We start from the raw sequence: 16585 nt of genomic DNA, 5'->3' as shown, positions 1-16585 counted from the left end.
GTCTCAATCAGATCCCCTCTCAGCCTTCTAAACTCAAGCGTATACAAGCCCAGTTGCTCCAATCTTTCAACGTAGGATATTCCCGCCATTCCCGGAATTGACCTTGTGAACCTACGCTGCACTCCCTCAATAGCCAGAATGTCTTTCCTCAAATTTGGAGACCAAAACTGCGCACAATATTCCAGGTGTGGTCTCACCAGGGCCCTGTAAGCTGCAGAAGAACCTCTTTGCTTCTATACTCAATTCCTCTTGTTATGAAGGCCAGCGTGCTATTAGCTTTCTTCACTGCCTGCTGTTACTGCATGCTTGCTTTCATTAACTGGTGTACAAGAACACCTAGATCTCGTTGTACTTCCCCTTTACCTAACTTGATTCCATTTAGGTAGTAATCTGCCTTCCTGTTCTTGCCAACAAAGTGGATTGCCACACATTTATCCACATTAAACTGCATCTGCCATGCATCTGTCCACTCACCTAGCCTGTCCAGGTCATCCTATAATATCCTAACATCCTCTTCGCATTTCACCCTGCCACCCAGCTTTGTATCATCAGCAAATTTGCTAATATTACTTTTAATACCATCATCTATATCATTAATGCATATTGTAAAAATCTGCGGTCCCAGCACTGATCCCTGCGGTACCCCACTGGTCGCTGCCTGCCATTCCGAAAGAAGCCGTTTATCACTAGTCTTTGTTTCCTGTCATCCAAACAATTTTCAATCCAAGTCAATATTTTGCCCCCAATATCATGCGCACTAATTTTGCTCACTAACCTCCTATGTGGGACTTTATCAAAGGCTTTCTGAAAGCCCAGGTACACTACATCCACTGGATCTCCATTGTCCATCTTCAGAGTTACATCCTCAAAAAATTCCAGAAGATTAGTCAAGCATGATTTCCCCTCCATAAATCCATGCTGACTCTGACCTAACAAGGCAAGGGGTCACACTATGAAAGGTGTGATCCTCCAAATTACTGAAGATACCAGGATACTACTTGGGTTGAGAGTTCTCTTGGAAACATAGTGTGAAGAAGAGGCCCAATGATCCATCGAGGCTGTATCATTACAAATATGGAACTACCTTCACTTGTCCCACTTTCACACACTACACCATAGCATTTAGTGTTATGACATTTCAAGGGCTCTTCCAAGTACTTTTCAAAGGTTGTGAAGTTTCCTGCTTCAACTTCTAGACCTTTACCACATTATGGATGAAAACTTTTCCTCAATTTCCTTCTAAACTTCCTGTCTTTCATTTTAAAATTATGCCCTCTTGTTATTGATGCTTTAACGATGGGGAACAATTCTTTCTATTCACCCTTTCCATGCCTCTCAATATTCTATGCCTCTATCAGGAACTGCTCCCTACCCCAACCTCACCTGGTTCAAAGAAAACTGCCTGAACTTTACGAGCCTCTCTTCATAGCTAAAATCCTCCATTCACATGCAACATCTTTTGCATCCCTTCCAATGCAATTACATCCTTCCTAATGTATAGTGCATACACTATTCCAGCAATGGCCTAACCAAAATTATGAACGGCTCCAACGTGACCTCCCTATGCTTATAATCTATGCCATGATTGATAAAGGCTGTTCCATATGTCTTCTTGACTACCCTTATTAGTCTGACTTGACCTCTTCAGGGATTTGTGAACAAGCACCCGAGGTCCTTCTGCTCCTCTAAGCTTCCTAGTGTCCGATGATGCATTAGATTTAGATTGAAGTTTAATTGTCATGTGTGCTCAAATATATGGTATGAGAATACAGTTAAAAGTGTACAATGTCGCCACATACGGTGCCATCTTAGGTACAAAGTATCTATGTGCAAAATCTTAGTTACAGAAGTAGAGAAATAAATAAGCTACAAAGTTCAGCACTGCAGTCTTCTTAGTATAATTGTAGAAAAATAAAGAAATAAAAGTTAAGAAGTCCAACATTACAATCCTTTCTTAAGCCATGGGCTTGTAGACTCTCCAAGCTGTGCTTTCCCAAAGAGGGCTTACTCTCCTCTAGCCGGGCTAAGACCCGCCCATGCTTGCCAGTTACTCTCGCCACTGCTGACCTTCATTGGGCACGCCAGGCTTTGCTGCATTAAGTACTCGCTTGTCTTATTCCTTCTTTGGGTTAAATTCTATCTGCCACTGTCCTTCCCATCTGACTGATCTAGGTCTGAGCTACGAGGAAAGATATGATAGGCTTGGGTAGCTTTCCTTGGAGCAGAGAGGTTGCGTGGGAACCTGGTAAAGGTACATAAGTTTTGAAGGGCATAGGAAAGGTCACTGGAAGGTATTTTTTAAAACTCTAGTCAGGTCAATAACTAGGGGGCACAGATTGAAGGTTCAGAGGTAGAAAGCTAAGAGGAGCGTTGAGGAGAACTTATTTCACACAGCATGGTGGGAATCTTGAACTCACTGCCTGCAAGTGTGAATGAGTCAGAAATTCTCCTAATATTTAGGCAGCATTTAGATATCCACTTGTGTTGCTGTAGCCTCCAGCGCTTATGGGCCAAAAGATCAAAAATTAGATGAATGTAGTCAGACTGTTGTTGACCAGTGCAGATACAATGGACCAAATGGCCTCCTTCTGCACAGCAGACATCTATGAATCTAAAATTACACAGCTTTTGCTTGAGGCATTTCTCCGCTTGCCTGACTCTTTGTAAATGTGAGGCTCACAAAATGAATCCTTTTATTAAGAGCTTCCATCTCACTGAGAAAACTTCAGGCCAATTTACATCTGACAACCTGCTCTGACAACTGTGCTCACATTTTGATAGCTCGACAATCCACAACATTCTAAATCAATCAACGATATTCCAGAAATAGTAATTTTCACAAACTACCAAAGTTAACAGATGCTTTGAAAATACAGAGGAATTAAATCTGGAGGTACCAAAAACTAAGCAGTTCTTCTTTGGACCATTGTCATATGTACAGGTTTCAATGAAATATGCCTCTTAGTTTTTGAGATATATTGTTGTCAAGCAGAATAACAAATGGGCAAAAACATTACCTCAATTGCAATAGTGATAATATTTAGAGTCATATAGCATGCCTACTTATTTTTCCCAGTATTCTAATGATGAATAACAAAAACAGCTGTGAAGGTTAGTGTGTTTGGGAAACAGAAGCATCATACATACTTAATGTATCACATATGCAGCAGACGTGTACTGTGCAGGATCTGCAGGGAGCAGGTTTTGACTTACATTCGTAGCAGTAGTGACTAAGTAAAGAAATATACTAATGCAGCATAAGTTTTATTAGCTGGCACCTATGGGACCTAGAGTATGCTGGATGATCAAATATTCCAGTTGATCAAGAGGTCCACATTCATCAATATTACACATCATTGTTATACTTTATTTACAGCATAATTTAAATAATAATGCAGCTTTGACTTACTGGCAGAGAGCCTTCTCATTTACACCCTCACCTGACTACCTGACATTGCAGAGATCAAGGGAATACAGTAAACATCCAGTATTTCAGATATATAATTTTTGCCAGTTTATCGAGTGTGCCTGTTTGTTGAAACAAAGTTTGCTGTACCTACAACTTACATGTGTATTGGCAATGACTGGCTCAATACTTACACTTGTATTTTTCCTCCAGGTGACCCTTGGATAGACACATCAAGCCAATTTTCAAAGACAGCACTCTGATTCTTCCACTCCTACCCCTGGAAAAGGAAGTTGCAGAATGTCACTGATAGGCTTACTTATTTGAATATGTAATATGTGTTGGACTGGGGTGAACAAAGTTAAAAATCACACAAAACCAGGTTATAGTCCAACAAGTTTATTTGGAAGTGCTTGTTTTTGGAGTGTTGCTCCTTCCTCAGGTAGTTGTGGAGCAAGATCATAAGACACAGAATTTATAGCAAAAAATTACAGTGTCATGCAACTGAAATGATATATTGAATAAACCTAGATTTCTGTTAAATCTTTCAGCTTTTAGAATGGGTTGCGGATTTCGGTTCATTAATATGTAAATCCCAGAATTACTTTTAAGTGACTTAAAGATCAGTCATGTTGTTTTCACTATCTGAACAGGCCAGCAACATATATATTTTTAATATATATATATAATTATATAAAATATATAGAGAAATTGCCTTAGTAATTCTTATACAATTAACTTGTACATATTTCTTTTGTTACGAAATCAAAAGAGTGGATGTTTACTTTAAGAGAGAGGGTGCTTTACCGAGCTGAGAGATTTTGACAATCTGACAGAGATAAACTGAAGGATGACCTGTCTGGAAAATTCCACAATGGCATAGTTAGTGCTCTTCAGGATATTGTTGGGCTGAAAAATCTGTTATGGAAGAGACTGAAAGGCTGGGTTTGTTTTCCTTGGAGGAAATGCTAAGGGGGGGATCTGATTGAGCTATAAAAAATTATGAGACGCATAGGTAGAATACATTGTCAGAATCTTTTCCCCATGGCAGACATGTCTAAGACCACAAGTTTCAAGTGAGGATTAAATAGTTTAGAGGAAATCTGAGAAAAACTTTTTTCACTTAAAGGGTGGTAGAAATATGGAACGCACTGTCTGAGAGGGTGGTGGAAGCAGGTACTCTCACAATATTTAAGAAGCATCTGGACTAGCACTTAAAATGCCAGGTCATAATAGGCTATGGACAAAGTGTAAGAAAATGGGATTGGTGTCATTTGGCGTTTGTTGGTCAGCATAGACATGGTGAACCAGAGGCCTATTTCTATGAGGGTAACAGGAAAACTTACTCTACATCTGGTTGTATGTTCTCTGGCATTAACTGGGTGATGTTTACACTGTGTACTTTATACGTGTCATTCTCCAGCACTAATATTTGTCACAGTGAAGAGATAGTCAATATTTGATCCTGCACAGATCTGACCAGATGGAATCAAAGTATATCAGTTTCAATTTTATGATTTAAAACAGAGGTCACTTAACCTTTCAACTATTTTATCTGTTTAGAGGGGTGACCTTATAGAGGTTTACAAAATTATGAGGGGCATGGGTAGGATAAATAGACAAAGTCCTTTCCTTGGAGTCCAGAACTAGAGGGCATAGGTTTAGGGTGAGAGGGGAAAGATATAAAAAAGACCTAAGGGGCAACCTTTTCATGCAGAGGGTGGTATGTGTATGGAATGAGCTGCCAGAGGAAGTGGTGGAGGCTGGTACGATTGCAACATTTAAGAGGCATTTGGATGGATATATGAATAGGAAGGGTTTGGAGGGATATGGGCCAGATGCTGGCAGGTGAGACTAGATTGGGTTGGGATAGCTGGTCGGCATGGACGGCTTGGACCGAAGGGTCTATTTCCATGCTGCACATCTCTATGACTCTATAAATGAAATAAAATTAGAACATAATGAAACCTTATGTCAATATATTAGGGTTGATTTTAGTGAATTGACAATCTTCATATTTACTTAGCTGATCGAAAATATATCAAAATCCAATATGTAGAATGCAGCTTAGTGCACTTTAGGACAAGCTAAAGCATATATGCGACATTAAAGTGTAAATCATACATACGTATCAAAGACGTTCAGCAGCCAGTTTAAGCACATGTCAACACAGAGTGGCACATTGACCAAGTCCTTATGGTTTTGTTCCAAACCGTCATAAATGGTTGTTAAGCAGTTGATTACTTCAGTCACATTCAGAAGTTGCTCATTTTGTGTCAATTTGTGCTGATCGAAGATGCGTTGTGCTGTGTGCAACTCCAACAGATCCACTACAAATGATGAAGAAAATGTACTTTGATTATGGTTTAACTTACTGGAGCTTTTTAATAAACTTAATTCTTTTAGTTGACCTAGAAACAAATATTAGGATTCAGAAAAGTATTCTGAATTGACAAAAACAGGCTGCTTCATTCTCAAATACAATAAGTCAAATCTGACTAGGGAACTGTCAGTGACGCTGGTCACATTCTGTAGTTCTATTTGTAACCTCTTGCAGAACAATAGTGGAGGAACAGTAGCTTTGTAGGCTGTAAAGTTCTCCTTAATATTTGTGACGCAGGATTCAGAACAATTTAACCTAAAACATCTATCTCTTTCCAACTATATGCATTTGCACAATATCTAAATCCAAGTACTATCTAATTAGCTCTTTCCCGGGTTTCAAAATTGTGCATCTTCCAATCCCTACTTTCAAAATAGTGTGTCGCCCAACCCCTACTTTACTTCTGGCAATCAACATTCTTTTACATCACAGTTTATGTCACAGCTATTAATTTTTTATTCACACATTTTGTTAATGTTAGAAGGTTCTCTGTTCTCTCGGTCTTGACCTAGTTTTCTCTTGTAATGTTGTTGATTTCTCATACACATGGTGCATTCTACAGTGTCTACCAAAAACAAATAGCAGTTGAAGCAAGCCTCAGTTCAATGCTAGTTCACATGATGCCAAGATAATCTGGCAAACTTTGTCAAAACACCAAATGACAATTGAATCACTCTAAATGTAGTAGAACCAACATAAGTGGTGGTGGTGGAGGGTTGTTTTTCAGACTGGAGGTCTGTGACCAGTGGAGTGCCACAAGGATCGGTGCTGGGTCCTCTACTTTTTGTCATTTACATAAATGATTTGGATGTGAGCGTAAGAGGTACAGTTAGTAAGTTTGCAGATGACACCAAAATTGGAGGTGTAGTGGACAGCGAAGAGGGTCACCTCAGATTACAACAGGATCTTGACTAGATAGGCCAATGGGCTGAGAAGTGGCAGATGGAGTTTAATTCAGATAAATGCAAGGTGCTGCATTTTGGGAAAGCAAATCTTAGCAGGACTTATATACTTAATGGTAAGATCCTAGGGAGTGTTGCTAAACAAAGAGACCGTGGAGTGCAGGTTCATAGCTCCTTGAAAATGGAGTCGCAGGTAGATAGGATAGTGAAGAAGGTGTTTGGTATGCTTTCCTTTATTGGTCAGAGTATTGAGTACAGGAGTTGGGTGGTCATGTTGTGGCTGTACAGGACATTGGTTAGGCCACTTTTGGGATATTGCGTGCAATTCTGGTCTCCTTCCTATCGGAAAGATGTTGTGAAACTTGAATGGGTTCAGAAAAGATTTACAAGGATGTTGCCAGGGTTGGAGGATTTGAGCTATAGGGAGAGGTTGGGACTGTTTTCCCTGGAGCGTCAGAGGCTGATGAGTGACCTTATAGAGGTTAACAAAATTATGAAGGGCATGGATAGGTAAATAGGCAAAGTCTTTTCCCTGGGGTCGGTGAGTCCAGAACTAGAGGGCATAGGTTTAGGGTGAGAGGGGAAAGATACAAAAGAGACTTAAGGGGCAACTTTTTCACACAGAGAGTGGTACATGTATGGAATGAGCTGCCAGAGGCAGTGGTGGAGGCTGGTACAATTGCAACATTTAAGAGGCATTTGGATGGGTATATGAATAGGAAGGGTTTGGAGGGATATGGGCCGGGTGCTGGCAAGTGGGACTGGATTGGATTGGGTTATCTGGTTGGCATGGACGGGTTGGACTGAAGGGTCTGTTTCCATGCTGTACATCTCTATGACTCTAAGTGAAATCTAACGGCAATATGAGGAATGAAGCTCTCAGAGATATACATTAACGTGACTGAAATCATTGATCTTTTCGGCTTCTTGCCCTCTCATGGGCAGCGAATTCCTGGTCCATGAACACTTGCTGCTAAAAAAATTCCTCCTTACATCCCCCTTGATCTTTTCCCCAAAACTTGAATGTGTCCCCCTGTCCTTGTAACATCATCTGTTAGACAAGGAGATATAACTTTTCCATGTCTATCCCAATGCATCATAATCCTTACATCTCCATTAAACCTCTCACCAAATCGTCTTTGCTCCAACAAAACAGCCTCAGCTAAACCGGTCATTAAAATGTTACATTTCTGAAACAAGTTGGGTACACTTCATTGTTATCCTCATTATTATTCTTGAAGTTTAGTGACCAGATCTGGGTGCAATACTGCAATCATATTTCAAGGTTCAGGATAGCTTACTGTCTTTTACATTGCATGAGCTAGATTATACACCCCAATTCCACAGATATGAAGGTGTAAGTGAACATACAAAATATAGAGGGCATTGTGTGCGTGTGTGGGGAAGATCTGGGGAACTGTCAAGCAGCCTGCTTACCCTTTGGCCTGCTGAGACCAAATAATGGCCACTTAAGGGATCCCCTCTATTGTGTGGGGACACAGATACCAATCAGGAAGACAGTCAGCTTTATTGCACAATTGGGTTTAGGAAAACTGGGTTGGTGGGGGAACCTGTTTCACAGACTCCTTGGCCTGATCCAAGGCACTCCAACCCCTTAAACTCTCATCCAGCCTTTTGAACACCCTGAACAACCCTTGACCATTCCATACCCCTAGGGGCTCACTAGACTACCACAGCAACTTCAGATTCTTATGGGGTCTAATTGGTCCGCAGTTCTATAAGGTAGAACTTCCATCTAGCAAAGCGGCCAATGTCCTGCCTCCAGCCACTTAACACTGTGAGGAACATGATTTGGAGATTCCGGTGTTGAACTGTGAGGACTGTGAGGAACATGGGCAAGCTTTCCTTTTGACATTTCAGCTGCGGGGAGGTGGGGGGAAACAATGGCAAATACAACCAATATATCAGGCCAAAAGATTCCATATCCTCAGTACTCTCTCAAATCTTCTGCCAATTCAACAATCAATGCCCAAGGTTAGTAGTAAACCAATACAATATAACCACAAAAAGGAAAAAATAAACTTTGAAGGTAAACTATAAGTAATAGGAAAAAAACCACAACTATAACACCTTATTTAAACAAATAAAAAGGAAATAAGAGGACAAAGTGAACACAGACCCCAATGAGGCTGAGAAAATAACAGTGGGAAATCAGGAAATGGCAGAGGAAATGAATAGATACCTTGTACCAATCTTCACAGCAGAAGACATTAATAACATTTCAAAATTACTAAATAATCAAGGGGCAAAAGGAGAAGAGGAAATAAATATCACAAGAGAAAAGGTGCTTGGGAAACTAATGGACCTAAAGATCGATAGGTCTCCTGGACCTGGTGTGTTATATACTAGGATATTAAAAGAAGTTGCTACAGAGTTAGTGGATACTGGTAGTAATCTGCCAAATATAGTTAGATTCTGGAAAAGTCTGGAGGATAGAGGTGTACAAGATGATTAGGAGTTTAGATAGGGTTGACCATGAGAACCTTTTTCCACATATGGAGTCAGCTATTACAAGGGGACATAGCTTTAAATTAAGGGGTGGTAGGTATAGGACAGATGTTAGGGGTAGATTCTTTACTCAGCAAGTAGAGAGTTCATGGAATGCCCTGCCAGTAGCAGTGGTGGACTCTCCCTCTTTATGGGCATTTAAACGGGCATTGGATAGGCATATGGAGGATCGTGGGCTAGTGTAGGTTAGGTGTGCTTGGATCGGCGCAATATCGAGGGCCAAAGGGCCTGTACTGCGCTCTATTTTTCTATGTTCTTTGATTGAAATACAATCACACCTTCATATGAAAGGGAGGGAGACAAAAAAAAGTATATTCTCATTGGGAAAGTGTTATAATCTATTCTAAAAGATGCAATAGCAGAGCATTTGATGTGGCAATACTTTGGCTTTAAGAGGTGTATTTTGTTTTGGTTTGTGGTCTGTTCTAAGCCAATAAGGAAGCAGCTTGTGAGGATTTGGGTTTTTTAATGGAAGTTCAAACAACAGAAGCAACATGAATAGGTGCAGCCAGGCTCCCACAGAACCAAGGTTTTAGATTAGATTTCAACAACTGGTGGATTTCAAGTTGGCTGTGGAAGCTGTCATATCTCTCTCTCTGCTACAGCTAAAAGCTGGGGTGTTCTTTCTGCCAGTAGAATCGCATGTGAGACAATCTGTTTTACTGACTGTCTTTGCCAAGGATGCGTTTATGGGATGTTACTATACTGGAACAGTTGCAGTTTGATAGTTAAGTAACGTATTATTCTATTAATTTATTCAAATTCTTCTTTCTATTGTTTGCATTTTAACTTGGCATAAAGCATGTTTTGCTTAAAGCGGAGTGGGATGACCAACTGAATTACATCTGGAACACAGCACCTTATGCTTGCTTTAAATAAGACAAAAGTTAGAGTCTTGGCTATCTCCTTGATATATATGAAAGGGATTTAATCTAGTCCAAAACAGTGAAAGCAAGTCACATAATCAAGCAGAGTCAGCATGGTTTCATGGTGGGGAAATCATGATTGACAAATTTGTTTTGAATTCTTTGAGGCATTAGCAGGCAGGATAATAAAAAAGAACTAGTAGATGTAATATGTTTGCATTTCAAAAAGGCACTCGAAAAAATATTGCATCAAGTTTACCGAATAAGAAAGGAGCATATGATGTTAGGGTAGTGTATTAGCGTGCATCGAGGATTCGTCAAAGTAATTGAAAAGAGAGAGTTAGATAAAGGGAGGCATTTTCAGCATGGTATCTTGTAACTAGTGGAGTGCCACAGGGATCAGTCCTGGAGCCATAGTTATTGTGAATAAAATATTACTGACTTATATATTGGAAGCAAAAGTACTATCACCAGGTTTGCAGAATACATAAAAATAGGTGGGAAGGCTGTTCAATTCCAAAAAGGACCTGGAGACTGAAAAATTGATGGAAAAACCTAGCAGGTCTAGCAGCATCTACAAAGCGAAAACAAAGTCAATGCTTTGAGTCTAGTGATTCAGTATTAACGACCGTTAACACATGTTTCCTTAGCTGTGGTGGAATGATGACTCATTCCCCATAGCAGACTTGCTGCTTGTGTGGACAGTTTTAAGCTTCCATGTGATATATGGTTTCAGATCTGGGATTGTTCCTGGTTTATCTTGCCACAAAGTACCACATCCATCACTTCTGATTGTAGTGGGTCATTTTGACTGTCTATCTTAATTTGTCCTGCTGTTACAGACTGTTCCCTACTTGTTCGAAGTAGAAAATATCTACATAAGGACAGCTTGTCGTCAACACATTTGGCAAAGATAACTTAGAATCCATCAACACTCTCTCCTAAGTTGGATTGCCAATAGTGTATAAGTGCCAGCAGACAGTAGCAAGACTCACCTCTCCACACTGCTTGCTGCTAAAGAAGGTATCCCTGAATGAGGCACAAATATTGTGGCTAATGGTTTGTGCTCTGTTAGTTGGGTAAATTGCCTAAACAGATATTGGTGCAATCGCCCAATGCCAAAAATGTTTCCTGCAGATTCTCTCTCTATTTGCACATAGTTCATTGCTGCTTTGTTCAACTACCTTGATGCAAAAGCCATTGTTTTTCTTCATCATTTGGCATGCAAACTGAACAACGTTGGGTCAAAATGGGTCAGGACTTCTGACTTCAGCGTTCAAAGTTCTTTCACATTAATCATCCTATGCCCAATTTTTGTCTTGGCATATTAAAGTGTGCAACAGCATGTGAATGGTTGCAAGATTTGGGACAAACCTGCCATAGTAATTTAGCAAGCCCAAAAACTATTGCAGTTGGTTTACATTTTTTTAGGCGTTGCTAGTTCAGGAATGGCTTTCACTTTTGAAGGGGACAAGAACAGAATTGCTGGAAATGCTTAGCAGGTCTGGCAGCATCTGTGGAGAGAAATTAGAGGTATTCATAGAGTCCTGCCAGCAGGTTTTGAGTTATGTGACCCCACCTCAGAACTTTAAACACTTCTGTTTTTGTTTCTGATTTACAGCATCCGCAGTTCTTTTGGTTTTTACTTTTGAAAGGGACTTGTGTAAACCCTGAGCATCAATGATATGGCCTTAATATCTTTCAGAAGATTTTAAAAAATCATATTCACCTTTCCTCACTTCTTCAAGTCTCTGATTAGTAGTATCTAACTTGCAAAGATGCTTTATTTAGGTTCTCCCTTTGACTAAAATATCATCTTGGTAACACTGGACTCCTTCTAATTCACTAAAATGGAAACATGGGATTGAGGGTGATTTAACAATTTGGATGAGAAATTGGCTAGCTAACAAAAGACAGAGGGTGATGGTTGATGGGAAATGTTCATCCTGGTGTTCTGTTACTAATGGTGTACCACAAGGATCTGTTTTGGGGCCACTGCTGTTTGTCATTTTTATAAATGACCTGGATGAGGGCATAGAAGGAGGAGTTATTAAATTGACAGATGACACTAAGATCATGGAGAGTGCCAATGGATGTTGCAAGTTACAGAGGGTCATAGAAAAGCTGCAGAGCTAGGCTGAGAGATCGCAAATGGAGTTTAATGCAGAAAAATGTGAGGTGATTCACTTTGGAAGGAGGAACAGGAATAAAGAGTATTGGGCTAATGGTAAGATTCTTGACAGTGTACATGAGCAGGAGTTCTTGGTGTCCATGTACATAAATCTCTGAAAGTTGTGACCCAGGTTAATAGGGGCTGTTAAGAAGACAAATGGTGTGTTGCTTTTATTGGTAGAGGGATTGTGTCTCGGGGCCAAGAGATCATGCTGCAGCTATACAAAACTCTGGTACAGCCACACTTACGAGTGTTGCATACAGTTCTGGTCAGTGCATTATAGGAAGTATGTGGAAGCATTGGAAAGGGTGCAAAGGATGATTTCTTGGTACGGAGGGAAGGTCCTATGAGGAAAGGCGGAGGGATTTGAGGCTGTTTTCGTTAGAAAGGAGGAGGTTGAGAGATTACTTAATATAAGATGATCAGAGGATTAGATAGGATGGACAGTGAAAGCCTTTCTCCTCGGATGGTGATGGCTAGCACAAGAGGACACAACTTTAAAGTGAGGGGTGATAGATATAGGAGAGAGGTCAGAGATAGTTTCTTTACTCAGAGAGTAGTAAAGATGTGGAACGCCCTGCCTACAACAGTAGTAGAAGTGCCAACTTTAAGGGATCATTGGATAAACATATGGATGATAATGAATAGTTAGGTTACATGAGCTTCAGATTGGTTTCATGTTTGGTGCAACATTGACGGCCAAAGGACCTGTACTGCGTTGTAATGTTATAAACTCTGATCCATGGCATGTTGGAATAATCCAAGCACAGATGTGATTCCAAATGGAAATCTCTTGTATTTGAATACTACTTTGTGTGTTACAATCATCATGTGTTTCTGTGATTCAGGACTTACACTCATCTGGAGAAAGGTTTGACGAATGTTAATCTTACTGAAAAGCTGACTTCTAGCCAGCCCAGCAACTAGGCCATCCATACAAGACTCAGGACCTGGTTCCAGATTAATAGCAAACTTAAAATCACTATAGATGCATATCTATCCATCAGTGGTAGGATAGATGTGACCCAATCATTTATGGATTCAAGGACTTCATCTTGATTAATTTTGCTCAATTAAGTTGTGTCTTAGAGATGTGTAGCATAGAAACAGACCTTTTTGGTTCAACTCATCCATGCCGATCAGATATCTTAAATTAATTTTGTCTCATTTACCGGCATTTGACCCATACGCCTCTAAACTCTTCCTATTCATATATCCATCTCGGTGTATTTTAAATGTTGTAATTGTACCAGCCTCCATCAATCCCTCTGGCACTTCATTCCATACATGTGCCACCCACTGCGTTGAAAAAGTTGCCACTGATCTCCCTTTTAAATCTTTACCTCTCACCTTAAAGCTATGCCCTCTAGCTTTGGACTCCCCTGCCTTGGGGAAAATACCTTGACTGTTCACTGTATCCATGCCCCTCATGATTTTATGAACCTTTATAGGGTCACCCCTCAGCCTCCGACATTCCAGTGAAAATAGCTACAGCCTATTCAGCCCATCCTTAAAGCTCAAATCCTCCGACCCTGGCTACATCACCAATCCAGTCTTGCAACATAGCGTTTGACTCTCATCCTTGATTTTCAATTCGACAGAGATCTTTTCCATGTTTCCCAGATCCCCTTGAAAGTAACAGCACGATTCTTTAAAATTTGTAATAAATCAGTCTCAGAATCTAACAAGCTATTTCCTTCAACCCAGTTGAGTTTGTTTTTTTTTACAGACACGTTCCTCCCAATAAAATTAGTAGATTATTAAATGCCCTCATTGCACCATGTAGATTTTCTTTTCCCTTTTCGGTTTCAGTTATATGCTATTGTATGCTGTTCATGTTTCTTTCTCAAACACGCCCATTTAACCATCCCTTTTATGCTTCAGTTTCTGCATGCAATATTTTACACGTGCAACTTGCTGCTGTGTGACATGTTTTTCCACATCAATGGCAATTTTGAGTCTGTGTTGGTGTTCGGCTCTCAACCACCACCATTCCTACTATTTCTTCGACTTGGAAGTGCCGGTGTTGGACTAAGGTGGACAAAATTAAAAATCACACACCAGATTTAGTCCAACAGATTTATTTGGAAGCATTAGCTTTCAGAGTGCCACTATTTCTTCATAAGTTTTAAAACCTGGCTTCTCTGGCTACACCAGACTCCTTAGGAGGTTTAAGAGCTTCCGTCCTCACAATACCAAGAACGCAGGGATAACTATACCTGCTTCAATTTTATGAGTTTGAACAAAATAATGTATTCTCTGCATGTAGGAGTTTCAATTCTCTTTATTATAAAAGATTTAACAGCTGAGCATTTGGAAAACAGTGGCAAGATCAAACAGAGTCAGCACAGATTTACGAAAGGGATAAAGAGAAATCATGCTTGACAAATCTACTGGAATTCTTTGTGGGTGTAACTTGTTGAGTTGATGAGCGTGAGACAGTGGATGTGGTTTATATGGACTTTCAGAAGGCTTTCAACAAAGTCCAACATTATAGGTTAGTGTTAAAATTAAAGCTCATGGGATTGTAGTAGTATATTGAGATGCATATAAAACTTTTCAGCAAGTAACAAAGGATAAATGGATCTTTTTCCAAATAGCAGGCAGTGACAAGTGGGGTGTCACAGGAATCAGTGCTTGGATCCCAGCTATTCACAATTGATATATTCATGATTCAAGTGAAGGAATGAAATGTGATATCTCCAAAATTGCAGATGACACAAAGCTGGATGGGAGGGTGAGCTGTGAGGAGGATGCACAAGATCTGACAAGCTGAATGACTGGGCAAACACATTTCAAACACAGTATAAAGTGGATAAATGTCAGATTATACATTTTGGGAGCAAAAATAGAAAGGCAGATCATTATCTGAATGGATATAAATTGAGAGATGGGTATGTGCAACTAGATCTGGGCAACCTTGTTTTTCAGTCACTGAAGATAAGTATGTAGGCGCAGCAGGTGGTAAAGATGGGAAATAGTATGTTGGTCTTCATTGTGAATGGATTTGAGTCCAGTAGTAGGGATGTTTGCTGCAATTACATAGGGCCTTGGTGAGACCCATACCTAGGATATTACTTGCAGTTTTGGTTTCTTTACCTGGGGAAACATAGAGTCATAGAGGCGTACAGCATGGAAACAGATCCTTCGGTCCAACCCGTCCATGCCGATCAGATATCCCAACCCAATCTAGTCACACCTGCCAGCACCCAGCCCACATCCCTCCAAACCCTTCCTATTCATATATCCATCCAAATGCCTCTTAAATGTTGCAATTGTATCAGCCTGCACCACATCCTCTGGCAGCTCATTCCATACACGTACCACTCTCTGCGTGAAAAAGTTGCCCCTTAGGTCTCTTTTAAATCTTTCCCCTCTCACCCTAAACCTATGCCCTCTAGTTCTGGAATTTGTCTATTTATCCTTTCCATGCCCTTCTTAATTTTGTGAACCTCTAAGGTCACCCCTCAGCCTCCAACACTCCAGGGAAAACAGCCCCAGCCTGTTCAGCCTCTCCCTATAGCTCAGATCCTCCAACTCTGGCAACACCCTTGTAAATCTTTTCTGAACCCATTCAAGTTTCACAACATCTTCCCGATAGGATGGAGACAAGAATTGCACGCAATATTTCAACAGTGGCCTAACCAATGTCCTGTACAGCTGCAACATGACCTCCCAACGCCTGTACTCAATACTCTGACCAATAAAGGAAGGCATACCAAACGCCTTCTTCACTATCCTATATACCTGCGACTCCACTTTCAAGGAGCTATGAACCTGCACTCCCAAGGTCTCTTTGTTTGGCAACAATCCCTAGGACCTTACCATTAAGTGTATAAGTCCTGCTAAGATTTGCTTTCCCAAATTGCAGCACCTTGCATTTATCTGAATTAAACTCCATCAGCCACTTCTCAGCCCATTGGTCCATCTGGTCCAGATCCTGTTGTAATCTGAGGTAACCCTCTTCGCTGTCCACTACACCTCCAATTTTGGTGTCATCTGCAAACTTACTAACTGTACCTCTTCTGCTCGCATCCAAATCATTTATGTAAATGATAAAAGGTAGAGGACCCAGCACCGATCCTTGTGGCACTCCACTGGTCACAGGCCTCCAGTCTGAAAAACAACCCTCCACCATCACCCTCTGTCTTCTACCTTTGAGCCAGTTCTGTATCTAAATGGCTACTTCTCCCTGTATTCCATGAGATCTAACCTTGCTAACCCATGGGGAACCTTGTCAAATGCCTTACTGAAATCCATATAGATCACATCTACTGCTCTGCCCTCATCAATCTTCTTTGTTACTTCTTCGAAAAACTCAATCAA

At 40.5% G+C, this 16585-nt stretch overlaps 1 protein-coding gene across 13 annotated transcripts in view; it reads right to left on the bottom strand.

Moving 5' to 3' along the window:
• LOC132819922 (utrophin-like) overlaps positions 1-16585 on the bottom strand; it is a 751240-nt gene that overhangs the window by 101364 nt on the left and 633291 nt on the right. For all 13 annotated transcript variants that reach the window (XM_060831897.1, XM_060831902.1, XM_060831903.1 and 10 more), the window contains 2 exons: positions 5535-5736; positions 3601-3686 (listed from right to left, as the gene is read on the bottom strand). In XM_060831897.1, coding sequence (XP_060687880.1) covers positions 3601-3686; positions 5535-5736 — 288 coding nt within the window. The remainder of the gene's footprint in view (positions 1-3600; positions 3687-5534; positions 5737-16585) is intronic.

Source organism: Hemiscyllium ocellatum, chromosome 10, assembly GCF_020745735.1.
Source record: "Hemiscyllium ocellatum isolate sHemOce1 chromosome 10, sHemOce1.pat.X.cur, whole genome shotgun sequence".
NCBI classification, from domain to species: Eukaryota; Metazoa; Chordata; class Chondrichthyes; order Orectolobiformes; family Hemiscylliidae; genus Hemiscyllium; species Hemiscyllium ocellatum.
The sequence above is the reverse complement of the archived record's forward strand: the minus strand, read 5'-3'. Positions and strand labels throughout refer to the sequence as shown.